The 17,462-nt window shown below is 37.2% G+C and overlaps 1 protein-coding gene across 1 annotated transcript in view; it reads right to left on the bottom strand.

Moving 5' to 3' along the window:
* PDGFC (platelet derived growth factor C) overlaps window positions 1–17,462 on the bottom strand; it is a 132,711-nt gene that overhangs the window by 31,710 nt on the left and 83,539 nt on the right. Inside the window, exon 3 of the mRNA XM_031048849.2 lies at window positions 4,160–4,340. Within this exon, the coding sequence (XP_030904709.2) occupies window positions 4,160–4,340 (181 nt within the window). The remainder of the gene's footprint in view (window positions 1–4,159; window positions 4,341–17,462) is intronic.

Below are 17,462 nucleotides of genomic sequence, written 5' to 3'. Positions count from 1 at the left end.
CCCTTTGTTTAGGTGATCACTAATGTTCTTTATGATGTTTCTGGATGGATTTTCAGTTATTGCAGCCACAGTTAAGCCTTCTTGAGCTTTGGAACAGACATGGGAGATGCACATCCGATATCTGTGAAATCTATGGTCTTCTCAAAGGAAGACTGGAATGCAAGGGGAGGGCTTTCCTTCCTCTGCTCTATTAATATGCACTTTTTCTATTAGTATTCAAATTTTATTAACTTTGTTAAACCAGCTCAATTGAAAAAGTTCCACAATAAAACTAGCATTAAAATCAACCCTAAAAGAGCAAAGCCTAGCCAATTTGAATGAAATAAAGGAACAATTATTAGATAGCCCTAAATAGATTACCTGCACAGTATTAAATTTAATCTTCATTACTGTTAACAGCAAGAGGGTTCCTAACACCATCTCTGGATCTAAAGACAAAAAAAACGCAACCTCTCTCAGACTGAAATCCAGGTAGCCATGCAGGTACTACACCAAAATCACAAAACACCTGACAAATCACTTTTAAACCTGGTCAGCCTTTAAGCAGCTTCTCAGATTTTCATCTTCGCTTGCATAGAAGAGGGTTAAGTCTGTTTGCAAAGATCTTTGGCATGATCTTTGATGACAAATGACATGCTACCATATGCCAAAAAAGAAGGGGAATACAGTCACCCCCAGCTTCAACTTAAACTGGAGACGCTTTGTTCTGAGTGCCCTGAATAATTAATAACTACTTTGGCAATCAGTCATGCATTCCTTAATGGCACCTCAGGCATCAAGTATCCCATTCACCCACTCCCCAAGTAACAATGGACTTTATTACATCAAGTTTTCTCTGCCAAACTTATAACTGACATAGTTTAAACAAGTCACTAGAAGACTGAAGCCCAAACATGTATTATAAGAATTTATAAGATTTCCCTCAATTGCATGTGGCTACTACATGGATTAGAGATCTAACTGGGAGAAAGTGAGAAGTGGAAAAGAAATGAAATATGGATTGTTTCTGCAATAAAATTCTAGGAGGGTTTAGGTGGTATAGCACTGCCAAAAACATGACTTCTAATAAATGCATAGCTGAACAGTCAAAATGCAGAACAACCACTAAGCAGCCCTTAGTGAATAAAGCAGCTCAACATTAAGGACAGACAAAATGACAGGGCAGAGCATGAAAAGAGTGTCCAACAGCTGTGCTGAAAGTAGCATAATCGTTTTGAAATAACACACGCACTACTTTTTCTTATAATAAGTTTTTTCAACACTTCCTTCCACTTTACGTTATTCCAGACAAAATTAACTTGCATCTAGACAACAGAGGAAAGTGGAATTAGACCAGAATTAAAGTCCTAGGGGTACTCAGGATACACAATTTAAAATGGAAGAAATTCAGAATATTGAACTGCAATTAGCTAAAATCTGAAGAAAGGCTTTATATATTTTTTCAGGGAGCATTATGTTTGCACACAGTATGTGCACCGTTTTTATGCAGCGCCTTACAATCCCATGGTAAACCTTCCTAGAAAATGTTGTTGCATCTATTGACTGGAACTGCTGCAAGTCCCTTTGAGTGACTAACTCTTAGAAGTAATGAGATCACCAGCCATTCTCCCCTGACTTATTCATCATGTGAAAAGTTGGTTTGAAATATAATATACAAAGGAAAAAAATATATATACGATAAATTACAGCAGATTTAAACAAAGCCATTTCTCTTGCTCTTTAGGAGACCTGAAAATGTGTCCAGCGCTCCTCACTGTGTGTGGCCTCCAAATACAGACACAAGCTTGCACTGTTTTATTTCAGTTTTGCTTCATTTCTCCCCAAACAAACTCTCATTGCTAGTCTACCAGGCATCTCCCCCTTCCCCCTTGTCAAAAAATGAAAATTTAACTGTTTAGGACCAATTCATTGAAGTGAATCAGTTATGTTTTTGTAAGAATTATTTAGAATTTACACTCATTTCTACAGCTGACTTTTTTTTTGCAGGGAGGTGGGGGGGAGGGTTGTAAATTTTAGTTTCTCTTGACCTGTTGGATGAGAGAGCATTATAGTTTTAAAGACACATTTTTTGGCATCAGTTTTCAGTTGCTTTAGGTGGAAGAAGCAGGTTTCATCCTGAAACTCAGCAATATAGATTTCACTTGCAATCTGCAGTCTGAAATATAAAATTGTATTTTTCATGGCTTATTAAGACAAATTTTTTGATGAAAAAGATCCCAGCCCTTTTAAGAGATATCTGGAAACCAATCCTCACAAACTGATAAGCAGTTGTTATACTGAGCATCCGGGGGCTAGATCTGAATTCTAATGATGTGAAGGATGCTGCTGTTGCCTGCTGCATATTGTGAGAGACAACATGCTTGGTTTCTAAACCAGTTTGTATGTATAGTTCTTATGCTATATGAGCTTTGTTAAATGGAGAAAAAAAAGGAACTAAAAATGCATCCTATGATGTCAGCTCTGGTTTTGTCTATTGAACAAGAAACACAAGCATTTTTAAGATTAAAGAATTGTTTTGCAAGTGTTGATGATTCAAAGGTTATAACTAGTTTTCCCCAAATGTGAAGGAACAAACTCAGTCCTTTTGTACAGCACTGCATACAGATAACTTTATATATACTCTGGTATTTTTAGGTGCCTTTGTTTAATCCATTCCACAGAAATTGGATCATACATAAGTCAGATAGGTATGTAGCAGGTAGGATACAATACTAGAGCTGAAACAATGAAATCTGGCATCAGCCCACAACACATTTATGGATTTTCTTTCACCATTTTTCAAAAGTAAAGATACTTATTATTACATTCTGCCCTCAGGTGTATGAAAGTTTAAACCTGGCCATATTTCAAGTTGGTCTGGAGACTGACATTTAATTTCAAAATTCAGCATTATCAGGTCTTACTATTCTACTAACAAAAGAGTCTAACTCACAAAAGAGTCAAATACGCAGATCAAAACTTTTATCACTTTAGGAAGTCATTAGTTAGGTATTTACAAATATTCACAGGAAAACAACAGAAAACACACACACAAACATATATATATTTGTACACACAGACAACACAACACTACATTCACTGACAGATACATTATGTAGAAGATTGCATATTGTTGAAAAGATATGTGGGACTGTTATTTGCTGCTTCTCAGTAACCAGTTTTGCAAATGGGGAGAAGAGGCAAAAATGGCAAAAACAATAAGCATGCCAAATGCATTCTAAGTGTAGCGCATGTCAGTGGGGTTACAACATGTATTCTTTAGATCAATGTTTTATTGAGCTTGCATACAGTTTCCACCAACCAAACACCATAGACCACAAGAGTACTCAGGAGATTCACAAACTGGGTTATGAGGACTTTCACAAAAATACTCCTTACTTAAATATGGAACACCTATTCTAAAACAAGTAAACCCCTGTTCTGCTCCACTTTTAATGCTTCAGAACATTATCTAATCCTTAAAAATCTATAAACATACTTTGCTATCATAGATCTTTCATTTGGTGAAAAAAGTAACAGAAATCTCTTGACAGTGAAAACAGTCACAGTTTTGACAATAAATTTTGCTTAATACCTGCAATTTACAAGTGTTAAGCAACATTCCTGAGAAGTCTAGAGTGTCCAGGGAAAATGCACTGGAAAATTAGTATTATGCATTGTTTGCTTTGTCACTGTAATGAAACAATTTAGAAGCATAAGAACTGTGTCCTTATGTTCTGAACCAGGTGTACTCATGTGGCTCTGTTTGTCTAATGGCAGCTGACTAATAAAAACATTAATTTCTTCAATCTTTTTTGTAACTTCCCCAGTGTCCCACAGCTGATTCTTATGATGATTATTCTCATCAATGCTACAACCCTTTTATTTCCCCCTGCAGTACTGCATTAGGAATGCAAACATTTTATTGAAGTTTCCTCACAAACAACTGAGCCCACAGCTTCCCAGTCCAAAACCATCCAGCAAGAACCACAAGAACACTCAGTTAAAAAACAGAATCAAAATGTACTGTTCTGGAAGACATATTGTTCATTACTATTATTATTATTATTATTAAGAAATAAACAGTAATTAATCCTAAGCTCTTAAAAGATTCTTTTGAGCTACCACTTCAAAAGATTTTGTTTTCCTGAAATGTTCCAATCTGAAACATGTTACTTACTGGCATAAGAAGTGTATAATGGATGCAGAATCCAGGTTCAGAAGGAAAATATTCATCAGACACAAATCTTATTCTGATCTGGTTTCCTTTGGAGATTTGTCTGCTTGGCACACTACTGGAACCACACCAGCGCCCTAAAACACTGCCATCACTAGGCTCTTCAACTTCTACGAAGTCATACCTGAACAGAAAAGAAAATCAAATGGTTATTTACTGATAACATTTCTACAAAATTCCTGCTTAAATCAACAAACTTACTCTGCAATTTGTAAGTTTTTATTTTCATTTTTTTCAATGCTAAAAGCTACCAAAGCCAGCTATTTTCAACTTTGCTTCCAAGTTGCTACTGGCGTAATAAAATCATGCAGTGAGGTTAAAAAAATAAAAGCAGAGTTAGCATTTTGAAGAGACCCATGAGTATGGTTTTGTTTGCTCCTTTTATGGAAAGCAATTACAACATGTGAGATAGGGCAGAACAAAGTCAGAGAAAGAAAGATTGAAGTTGCCCAAGTGTGGCACAGTAATTCGTACTGCAACATCACCAGCAATATTCTGCATGACACCAGTGAAAGTCTGGGGCTTTCTGGCACAGAAAACTTGCCCTCTTGTAACACCAGTAGCTAATAAGCTTTGGAAGGTTAAACGTGGCTTAGGGAAACTTGGAAAGCACATTCTGAGTTTATGCAAATCCCAGTGAAAAAAATGTTGAGCAAAGGCTTAGACATACTGTGTGTCAGCAAGAACCTGGTATTTTGGTGATACTGACAGGAAAGATACGGGTTGGGAGCTTCGAGAGAATGAAATGTATTAAGTTTGATTTAGGTTTGTTGGTTTTTAACGTCTGGGTATCCCTGGGGATCTGTGAGCGATTTCAAATGGATCCATAAAAGGTAACTAAGAAATGCCAGTCACTTGTCCTCAGTAAGCTTCAATATGCCACACAAAAGTCCTTGATTCCACTGGAAATGTTCAGGGGGTTCCCAAGTCATAAAAGCATTGAAAGCCATTGCTCTAGAAGGTACTTCTGGTTTCAGTGCTTCAACCTGTTTCATGTCAGCTCCCTAGCTGCACTCTGACAGAATAAACACTCCACATTTCAGCTGGATCTCCCCTGCTGCAGTCTGAAACCCCCCGAGTTCCAGCAGCAGCCCAGCCTGCTGCTTTCAGAAGGCACGAGTGCATCAGTTAAAGCACAGCAAGCATGTGGAAATTCACAGCTGCAACTTTCACAGTCGTCATTTTAAACCACAGCCTGCACTCTAAGCACAGCCGTACACCTCTGAGGAAGTTTCAAGGTTTCTCATATTTTTGTGTTCTCTCACATATGCAGTCATATACTAAATACATCTCACAGAATCTAAATTGGTAGATAGCATTGAATCTTTTTCAAGGGTACAAACACTCCTACCTCTGATGACAGCAAATACTTTATTTATAAAACACATACACAATATACCAAATGTGCCAAGCAATATTTAATGTGAAAATTATTACCTCATAAACGTTTTCTACTGAAGCTTTTTCTGGATTTTTTTTTTCAGTAAAGCTAATCTTTATAATGATTCCCAGTTCCCCAGTTAGACAGCAGGCAATAAATTCTTGTGTTGCATGTTTGTGTAAGGCTGACTTGCACATTTATTATCTCAATTTAAAGGACCAGTATTTTTTCCACTTAATTAAAAATGAATGCAATGAATATGCTCATTAACTGTGTTCAAAATCCATTACTGCCATGAACCACAGTTTTAAATCTTTGTTGAACCTATGATACTAATTACTTTATCACCATCTTTTTTCCTTTCAGACACTAATTCCTTTAACTGATCCACTAGTGGTTTTACTTTCTGATCAGGTATACAACTTAATACAAAGGCAATTTGTGCATTAATTGGACTAAGACTGCAGGGCTCACACATTTATCAAATTGATTTTGAGCACTGACTTTTGTTTTTATTCTTTTTTTAAGATCAGCCTATTAAGTTTCTAAAGACAACCTTTATTTTCCTTGTTTAGTCAAGAATATGAAATTATCTACTTTTCTGATATGTAGAGAGTGAATAAGTTAATCATTACATTTATTGACTTAGGTTTAAGATATCTGAGGAGTCAGACATAGTCAGCGCTTCTAAATAACTCACAGAGTACTTTCTATTGCACCCTTTGGTACCCCTGAAGTAAAGGAGAAACTCAAAATCCACAGTTTGAATCACAGAACCTTAAAATAGATGCTAATTAATTCCATTAGTTGAGAGGAAAAATAGAGGGAAACAAAAATTCTGATTCAACGAAAAAAAAAATTAATCTTTCTTATAGACATGATAGATCCAGATGATTCCGTTTGTTGGGGTGTTTCTTCTACGTTTAGTTCTGTTCTCCTTGATCTTTGCATGTGGTATCTGAAAACAAGCTGCCATTTGTAATCAAAATAATTTCTGATCTTTCTGTGTGTTATCAGTGCTACCCTGATTGAGAGGTTTCTCAATCACCCTTCCCACACACCTAATGCCCTTCTGATTATCAGAAATCCACTTGTTTCCAAGTGATCACTCTGGAAACACTCTAATCATTATATAGCACTCATTAGTACTGCACTCCAGTGTGCACAGTTACTGGTATCACTATTTAAGCGATTTAGTAAAACCTATTTTATAAGCCAATCAATTGTAACTTTCTTATGGCAACATGGCAGAGTACACGCATGGTTTGTAATGACCACTCCCTTACTGCAATGTCTCCCTCAGGACCAATTTCTGTTCTTTTATGCTCAACAAACAAGTCTGGTGCTGTATTAAAAAACGTCTGTTTTCATAAGCAAATATGTGAGTGTTGGCTTGTTACTGCTGAACACAGGAGCTCCCCGCACAATACAGAAACTTCACCATCAGCAACGGGAATCTTTAGAAATCCTGTCTATATCAACAGAAGAAAGTTCCTCATGTTTCCTGGGCATAATGACATTTTTAGCCACTAACTTTATTCCTGTCAGTTATCTAAGCTGAATGTGCTGCAAAAGCCTGATGAAAGAATCTTCTATGCAAGTAAAATTCCTTGCATTGTATATCTGACTGAAGTCTGAACTTGTTGTGAACAGTAACAAAACAAAGTAGTTCAGATGCTTTAGCATTTACAAGATTGTGCTAATTATTCTGCAGCTTCACGTCACAAGGCTAAAGAGCAGCAGGGACAATAGCATAGCCATCTAAAATTATTTCCCCATCAAGAGAAGCTTGTAATTTAAATGCAAGAAAAATAGCATAAATAACCAAGAATTGAGAAGCTATTTTCCATCTGCAACAGAGAAAGAAAAAGAAGTAAAATGCACAATGAACCAAAGAATCCTTATTTTCTGTGCAGTGCACAAAGGAGAAAACATAACCCTCTTTGACAATGGCTAAAGAAATCCTCTGGTGCTGTACCTATGTGCAATACATTATTCAAATATTACTAAGTAAAATTTATGACAAAGAGGTAGTCCAGTCTCCTTTCCTGGGATGAAAGATGCTTTTTCCATTAGTCATGATGCCCACAATGCCCTCCATTAGACCTGTTGCAGAACATGTATTCCTCTTCCTAATGGCTAAGGTGCCTGGGACTGTGGATTGAAATAACGAAGCAAACTTACTGTAAAAGAGCAAGGAAGCAATGTAAGCAACTTTAAACTTCAATGCCTTTCCAACCAGGAAATGTATTTTCCGAGGGAATAGGTTTTACTCTCCTTTCTATATTTTTTCTGTCATTAGCTAAACATATTCTGGCAGGTTGTTTACCTTGGCTTGTGGTGCTGTGACTTTTTTGAGGTTCACCTCTGCCTTTGGAATTCCACAAATATATCAATGAGAGTAAGAACAAACCCACAGGGTAAAGCACTTCATTACATCAGTGATGTTGGACCTTTAAATCTGTATTTAGATGCATGCTAGACAAAAATCTAGCACACCCATTAAATCAGTTTGCAAAAGGTGAAATATGTTTCTCCTTCCCCCTTTGATAAGAACTCACTACAGTTAGTTAATTTTTAAATGAAGAAATAGGAAGTTGACATCAATCCCTGTCCTTTTTTTCCTTCTTTCTTGACAGCATCCCGTGAGATGCTATAATATTTCCACCCCAACTTGTTTTTAAAGTACATGGAATTCCAAGGTTTTCCTGATGCTGGCAGAGCACACCAGAATACCTACCTCAGCTGCAGATCAAAAGCATTCAAGGTCCCCTGGCAGTTCAGCAGACAAACTTCTATTGAATACAACTTAGATCATTTATATTTGGACAGCTTCAATTTTTGAAACATTCTGAATTACCAGAAACTGTCATAATGAAAATATAATTTTGATCTTTTTTCTAAACAAACTTTTATCTGCAGCGGGAACACAGGAGCATGACAGAGACACTTGAATCCACGGCATCTAATGGCAGATCCAGCAAAACTACATGATGGGCCTAGGGGAGTTCAAGGGGGAATGCAAAGCTTATGACAAAGGGTAGACAGAAAATGGGAGCACCCCAAGAAGGAAGAAAACAGGAGAGTATGGCATACTGGATTAGAGAAGTGGATGTCAGGCAAACTACAAGCCTAAAGATGTAGCATTACAGTTGTAAACAGAAGAGTGTACAGCATCATTCATTCAACAAACGGAAAACTTTATTCTTTTCTACTGCAATACTGCCCCTCTCAGAGACTTCAGTAAGCTTTCCTCAAAGACCAAGGCACAGAGACAAAAGATGTCATGCAAAATGAAAATCAAAATGACACCAAAAATTAACTAATTGTTAAAAAAGAAACTTCAGGTACTTGTGCACTATTTAGTTTATGGCAGAAGAAATCGTTCTTTGGTATTTTTTTCCCCTCCAACACGGCCAGACCAGCTAGTATAACCATGTACCACTCAAGTTTGCAAGCTTCAGATGTTTAACTAATTCCTTTGCCTTTCAAACGCATTAATTTACATTATACTGTTTTGTATTTGTTGCCAGATAACAATACATATACGAATCTCAGATTGGGAAAGACTGGCCTGTTCAGTCCAGTCCCCTATTTAGCCAGTAAATACAAGATTCCTGAAATCACAAACCACTACCAGTGCACATCAGTAAAAGTTAGCTGTTAACAACTCCACTTGCCAGTCAGGCATCAGAACAAAACCCTTAAATTATACAGAAAGCAAGTTTCCTGAAGGAACAGAGAGGGCACCTTGGCTGAAACAGTGACAGCATCAGCAAATACTCTACACAGGGTAAAAGTTCAGTAGACGTGGTTCCATTCAACATTATCAGAAATATTTGGCTGGGCTAATTTGAGTGACAGTGAAGCCTGGATACTGAAAAACTGGTTTCCAAAAATACACTATGTAAAATTCTACATATTTAAAATATTCCCTCTGAATTTTGTCTTTCCAGTAAGAATTTCTGAAACAAGTTACACACAGTCATTTGTCACCAGCTCCTAAGGCTCACTGCATGGGTAATTTATCCATAGCATTCATCCACTTTAGAAGGGTTTGGCAGTGCCTTCCGCTATAAGAGGAAACTCCTTTGGATATCATTACAGATTATCCAGCATTTGAGAGTTACATTCTGTATTTTCTGTCATGCTTTATGTGTTAACCTAAAACCAGAGAAAAGATGATGGAACAGCAATGATATGCATAAATTTCCATAGTAGTACCTGTATCTGCTGATCCTACACATACTGTGTTATAACAGTCACTGGAAAGAAACAGCATACCCAGATATAATCCAAATAAATAACTGATGAGGTCAGGTTTCTGTACTCAGAAAATGATGTTTAATTATACACAAATATCTCTTCCAGCAATAGACATCACTCCCAGCCAATACAGCAAATGAGCATAAAAACCCCAAGTATCCTGCCATGTCTACATTTTCCGTAAAATAAAGATACTCAAGGTATAAACAGAGAACATTTCTAACTGTCACTCACCAAATATGGGTTGTAGTTTCTGTGCCAACCTACTCTGAATACATCTATTTTAGAATATGCAGTACTGTACATTAGGAACTGCCTTATGGAAACACAGATTCATTCACAAATGTTAGATGGTTGCCATGGTTCTCTCTATTTAATCTTTCCTCATACTGATTAGTAACAGCCTGAGGCTTCTAAGACAACTGCACAACTCTCTCTGTATTTCTACCTTGGTATTTAGGACACATGAAAAAAAAAAAAGTTTAATCCTTAGACTTCAGTTTTCTTCCCCTTTATTCACTGTAAGGCAATTTGATCATAAAAGTACATTTACAACACTACAAGTGAAAGTGAAAAACAAGACAGCGTTCAAACACCAGAATTCTAATCTTCAAACATTTGAACATTTTCATAAAAATAAAAGGATGCACTGGTTACTTGATTTGGAGAAATTAACTGTTGTATTGCTGCTCTGCAGTCTACCAGAAAACAGATTTCCATTTTCTGTGGATCTGCAGAAAAATGGAGGCATCACGTGAAGCTGAGACCTATGCACATTGCATAATTGGTTTGCCACTTGGTGAACAGGAGTGAAAGCACTGCACACAGAAACAAGAAACCCTAAGAAACGCATACCTTTAGCCACCTCCCCAAATTCCCCTGTATATCAAAAGTTTACTTGAGTGCCAATCGATAAACCTAATCTTGCTGAAAACATATTATTTCCCTGATGACTACTACACTGGCACTCAAACACCTCTAGGAAATAAATCATCATGACTGGTATCTAGGTGCACTGGTAAGCATTTAAGTATCTCCATATTACGTATGTGAACATCCTGTAGTCTCTGAAAGTAACTTCTGCCTTGTGGAATGAACAGCAAATTGACTTTTCCACAAGAATGAGAAACTGTAAACTAGATACATTGGTAAATGTACTTCATGCTCTGAAACAAAACTATATTCAGGCAGTGAGCCTGTAACTATTGATGCAAATGTCAAAATACTGATACAGATAAAGCATGCAAAGATGTATTTCCAGGAATACAGCAACCACAGAATTCAGTCCTTGACAGCCTGTACTACAAACTAATTAACAGTGGTGTAACTTCTATTGGTACATTATTGCAAGCAGTTGGATAAGAATCTTATAGAAAAAGACACTGTAATACTGAAGATCAAAAGTGGAGGTAAGAAGGAACGAAGATGGTTTCCCACACTCCTTCTTTTAAAAGGCTGATTGCCAAATTTCTTAGAACCTACCTATACTTCTTTGTGCCACATAATGGTAGGTATCTCAGGTGTCAAGTCAGTGTAAGAAACATGTTTAGCTCTCTTTAAATAAGGATTAAGTTTTGTCTGAAAATATGAGTAGAACAGAGATACAAAACAAAAAGGTCCATGAAAATTCATACTAACATTATTATTACTATGTATTAAAGACAAAGGTGAATTTTGGAAAATTGCAGAGCTTGGAAAAACATACTAACATAAATGAATTCGCTTACAAATGATACCTCAGTCCATTTACTTACCTTGGCCTTCATCTTAAAATGCAAAGAAAGATGTTCCACAGGCAGTAAGTTTCCATGAGTTTCCATCGCTCAGGGTTACTATGCTATATTTACCTTTTTCTTATTTGACTACATATTTTCCTGTAGCCACATAAAATACAGTGAGTAAAAAAGATTTTCTACAAAATCAAAGTCACTTGGAAAGGTTATTTTTCAAGGACTAGAAAATGGGTAACATTTACATGGAACACCTTCTTGCACTGTTTTGCCTCCAGTCTGCTTTCTGCTCCTGACTGCATATGTGGACCATAGATTTCTTCAGCATCCTGCACATGTTATGAAGTAATAATGCATGTAACAAAAGTGACAATAAGATGGATTACTCTTGCCAGTACTCCTAATTCTTTGTCACTATGTGGTCCCCGGCCCCCTGAGGTAATACCTGTACATGTTGTTATTATTATTATATACTTACAGTACACCATGTGGATACAGCCATCAGAAATCAGAGTCCCGCTGCACTGGACATTGTACTCTCTAAAGCACATTTCCATTCATAAAGAATCAGTCCATTGCTCCAGACAGCATACCAGCTCAGTAAGTATTCTACACCATACAGTACTACCCTCTCCAGATTTTGGACAATGAAGTGCCTGACCAGCTTTTTCCCAGTACTTCTCTGTAGAGTCTGGTACATTGTATCTTGGAAATTACAGTGCTCATAATAAATCACATGTTCTTACTGTACAGATCAATATTTTGTACAAAACCAAAATCATCAGTGGAGCTCTGAGCTCACATCAACAGCCAAGGCTGTAAAGAATTCTTGTTAATTCACTATAAAATGTCTAACACTACTGACACAGTAGTCAATATATCTGTTCCAGCTGCTGTGGAAGTTCCATATTTTTACCATTGTTTTTCAAGCAGCATTTAAAATATTAATTCTAGCATCCCAAATAGTAATTTTTCCTTATGCACATTTCTTATAACCTGGAATGTAGCAATGACTCCAATGCACAATGTGAAAACTACTGGTTAAGCAATTTCATAACAATAATCAAAAGTGCATTTTGGAAAACAAACAGAAAATGACCAAGGGGTATTTTCAGAGTGCGAAGATTCGCCCATGGCAGTACAGGCAGCACCCCTTCCCCTCAAGCATACTCCAATGATACAGCATCATCATGGCATCATTATGGTTGTTTCCTCTCTCCCTTTACCTTCCCTTATGTCTACCTCAATAGAGGTTCTGGCTCCACCTATGTTTATTTGAATGAAAATACCTTTATTTCTTTAGTTCAGCAATACAATAACATATGGCCTCTTGGCTGCTATGCTAGCACACAGGATTTACCGATCCCAGACAGACCATTTGTCATGAAGGCCAATATCCTGCTTAGGACAGGTTAGTAATTGCTACTTCAACTGAAAGTGGAAAATCCCTATAATGTAACCAAGCAGTCGCATAAGACCACATGAGGCAGAAAAAAATTTGTTCCCAACCCTAGCAGGTGATCAGTTTTCACCTAAAGAGTGTAAGGAGTTTGTTCTCACTTCAGTTTATCTAGCTGTAAGTTAGTGGTCATAAAATTATGCAAGCCTATTTTTAATCCAGTCACAGCAAATGAATTAAAGGCTAGTATGAAGCAGTACTACTTAATTGCTGCTACTTTACTTGTTTTTCTCTTCGCATATTACAGTCAGAAAAGGAAAAAAAATTATTCATTTTACCTTATAAAACCCCTATGACACTTCCACATGGCCATCTGACCTTTTTTATAAAAACAAACTTCCTTTCTGCAATTTCTCATCCACATACGTCTTCACAGATATCCCCATCATCAGATAAGAACAGATTAATGTAAACTGCATTACATTTCACTTTATCCTAATGGAGCAGCATCAAGTGAAGCTAGGACTGTTACTGATTTGTCTGACACTATTTGCTGGTAATGCTGCCTAACTACAATTTCATGCGAGCAACACACTTTGTTAAAACATTGATGATGCGCATAGAGAAGCAATCAAAGTGACCACAGCATCTAGTGAGAGGAAAAGAGGGAAGGGAAGGACGAGAAGAAAGAAAAGCTGCATAACAGGTGAAGAAATACAACCATTCATCTAGTAACAGGACAGTTGGTATGTTTGCTATTCTTGCTGATCAAACAGGAGAAAGCTGCTTATAAACCTGATGGTGAGCCTATGGGCTTAACTGTACTGGGACTTTCAGTAACCAGAAAGCACTAGGAAAGGAGTGCATACTATGTACAAACTGAGATATTTAGATAGTACACAGGGTAATTTCAGATTATGCTGCTGGGCCTGCCTTTGCAGCTTGCATTTCTCTTGACATCAGGACCTACCATACTAGAAACTGGAGGGGGCTACAAGGTCTGCCTAGATCCCTAAGCTCAGGTGGTGATGGCTCACAGCGCATTTCTGTGCCTCCTTATAGTGGACATTTCCTTCTAACTTTTAACAAGTGGTGGGGAGGGAGCAGGGGATCTGCATCAACAACAGCTGTTCCCAGAGCATACTAGACAGAAGCAAGACCCAGAAGTGCCACACATATTTTTGAAGAAAATTACTCCAATGTACATCATTAGAAACAGACAACTATGATAACATGGAACGATTTTAGAAGCAATAAATTAGGATTAGGATCACTTACAAAAATATTTTGATACTGTGGACATAGTTTACTTTATTCAAACAGCTTTCTTGAGACTGAGTAGATCAATTGTAGGGAGCCTAAAATGTTTTCTAAAGCAATGAGCGCAGCCTCCGGTGTGAAAAAGGAGTAAGGGATTATGTCAACTGTCCACTCATCAGCAATCACTCTCCTAACACTTATCTGGGCTGTAAAAATAGGTTTCAGATTACTTGTGAAATAATACCCATTAGAGTGACCCATAGCAACAGTGGGTATTAAAAATGACTGCTGGATTTACTGTAAAGAAAGGAAATATGGGTGGGCAAGAATGCAGTGACAGACCCTGTTTGTGCAGCATGTCCTTCTGATCATATCATGTAGGTAGGCTATACTGTCCTCTCATGCTGCTCAGGGAAGCATCTCCTCTTTCCCCCTTTTATATTGCACTTTGATTTGCTTAGAGAGTAAATTCTGCAGCTCTAAACCCTTTCTGCAGAACTGCATTTACTCTTTTTGAAGCTTCAGAAATGTGTGTTACAGAGTAGCATCCATTGTAACTGCACTGTGCTTTGGTCTCCTAATTTTTTTAATCTTCTTGTACTGCCTGCATTATCTACTTGGTAACATTTACAAATCTGTCACCATGAGAGTGACATTAAAGCAACTTTTAACAAGCAGTAGAGAACCCAAAGGAATGAGTATACTTCTGGGTACAGCACACACCTCAGCCAGTGTGAACCGTGGACAGTAGCTAAACAAGCAAAATGGGATCAGCTGGATGATGAGGTAGCGCTTGAATTACTTGGTAATCGAAGAATCAATTCGTTCTGGAATTATGGAAAATAAAAAAGAAAAAAAAGAGCTATCTTACATAAAATAAAAAAATAAAATACAAGGAACCACAATTTTGTTCGGTGATATCAGAACAGAAACAGATCCAGATATTGCTTCTCATGAAAGACCTAATCACTTTTTTTTTCAAAGCATAGACAGCAGGATGTACAAGTCTATTGGAACCTTCTGTGTTCATTAAATTGAAATAATATTACTACAACTGAACTCACGTGAAGAAAAATAACCTTTGTAGTTTTAATCTTTTTTTCATTATATGGAAAAGAACAATTTTTTTATAACAAAGGACTGTCCCTAAATTAATCTAACTTCTTAAAAACTTTGAAGCCCAACCCTCACTCTCATCTTCCATTTAAATTCATTCAACATTTAAACCTCTCTTGAACTGGTGACACCATTCAGTTGTCTTGCAAATGGACTAGGCAACTGAAAATCAAAACCAATCCAAATCAAAACAAACGATCCCAGAAACATGGAAAGTATTCCATCAGCTGCCTTAACACAAGTTTTACAGCACTTTCTATGCACTGCACTGAAAATGCCACTTTTCTGCCACCAGTAAAACACCAATGTTGCTACCAAGGACATAAATTAGCTATTTCATAGTAATTTTTTCCTATCAGTAATTTCAATTAATCTAAGGCACTTGAATGCTAGAACTCATCCCAGCCTTTTAAATTATAAGACCCCCTTTCAGGCTTTGAATAAAAGTGATTAACAAATAACTAGTGTGTTGGGAAAAGAAAAAAGTAAAAAAGAAATTGTGAATCGATGAATGAGATTTCGTATGCATTTTATAATTCCATATATTAATGGAATCAATACTATCCAAATGGATCTGACTTGCAGAGCAGAGCTATAGTAAATTTTAACTTTAGCATGATTTCTTTTTTGCTGAAGAAGTTAAAGCCAATAATGAGACACTGACGTATCACTGATACATAGCCATCTAAACGGAGCCCAGCCCACCTATACACATAGCATCTAATAAAAAACAGGTGGCTAAAATTAAACACACTGAAATTCTAAGGCAACAGCTGTAAGAAGAGAGCGTTAAGGACTGGTCTTCATTGTAACATTCATCTTTGTTCTCAGAGTCCGTGGGGTTTGGTGCTGACTCTTTTTCCTGTTTTCAATTTGAAACCTTAGAAATTCTGGGAGACTCCTCACTGCCTTCTGAATTTTCAAACAGAGGTGGCAGCTGCAACCCCTGCATTTTCAGAATGGGTAATGGAAGAGGAAGAAGCTTCCCAAATCCCAGCAGTCCAGCTACTTAGCCAAACAAGCCACCATGAGACTTGCCTGCACCAGCTCTTTAAATACAGAGTTCATTGAAAGGTCTTTGTCCAGTTATTCAAAGCCAACTTGAACTTTGTGCTTACCTAAGAGATAACTTCACCCTCTGTAATCACAATCCATGAGAAGCATTTAAAACCGCCTGACAGTAAGGACAGCCCATCAGTTGTCTAGAAAACAATTTTCTTGGGAACTAGACCTTGATAAGGAACTCACTCCCCTCAAAAGCCCCAGAACTAATAATTTATTTGAACAGTTACATTTTTTCCTGAATCTGTGCTCAATTTTAGTACGTTCTCCACAAGTATATCAATATTGCCTTAATAATGCACTCAGAAAAAACCTAACCAAACTATCTCAAACCCTTTCTTTTTCCCCTGAGGCCATGTTTTGGGGTGGATTTTCATCTTTCTATATGAAAAAGATGCTGACATTATTCTTTCATATATGTGATCTGTTATGCTCCAAGGTACTTCCATAACAAGAGGCCAAACAGAAACAAAATATCTGTCCTCCTTTTTACCAAAGCACTTAGGAGTTGCAGTCATTCATCCACATTTTACTCTACATGCTGGATGTACAGATTTGTAATAATTACAGAAAGGAAGCTCCATGTGGTCCAAGTTACTCACTGTGCCTTACATTACACAGAAAAATCTCTTTAGAAAATTACATGACAAAATGTTTAGCCTTTTTGTGTTTACCATAACTTATCACTGCATAGTTTGCATTTGACACAATGTATGTCAAAAAAAAGAAAAAGACAGCTAAGCAAATATTTTCCTTTTTCATAGCCACTGACTAAAGACAGCATCTGTATGTTTCCTCTTCATACATTTGTTTCAGTCTTGTCAGACGGAGCCAAATCTTCTATTTTTTTAACCCTTGACAACAATTTCCTAGGAATACACTCACTAGGAACACATAGGACTGTTGAAGGCGGCTGGGTTATGTTTTCTGCCACAGAGCCTTGATGTTCCCTGGGTGGAAGGAAATAGCTTGGGCACAGTTCAGTCACGACAGATCTGAAGTGAAGGCAAGCTGCTTGCAGAGATGTTAGAG

Source organism: Melopsittacus undulatus, chromosome 7, assembly GCF_012275295.1.
Source record: "Melopsittacus undulatus isolate bMelUnd1 chromosome 7, bMelUnd1.mat.Z, whole genome shotgun sequence".
In the NCBI taxonomy this organism is placed as follows: domain Eukaryota; kingdom Metazoa; phylum Chordata; class Aves; order Psittaciformes; family Psittaculidae; genus Melopsittacus; species Melopsittacus undulatus.
Note: the sequence above shows the minus strand (reverse complement) of the source record. Positions and strands in the feature narration are given on the sequence as shown.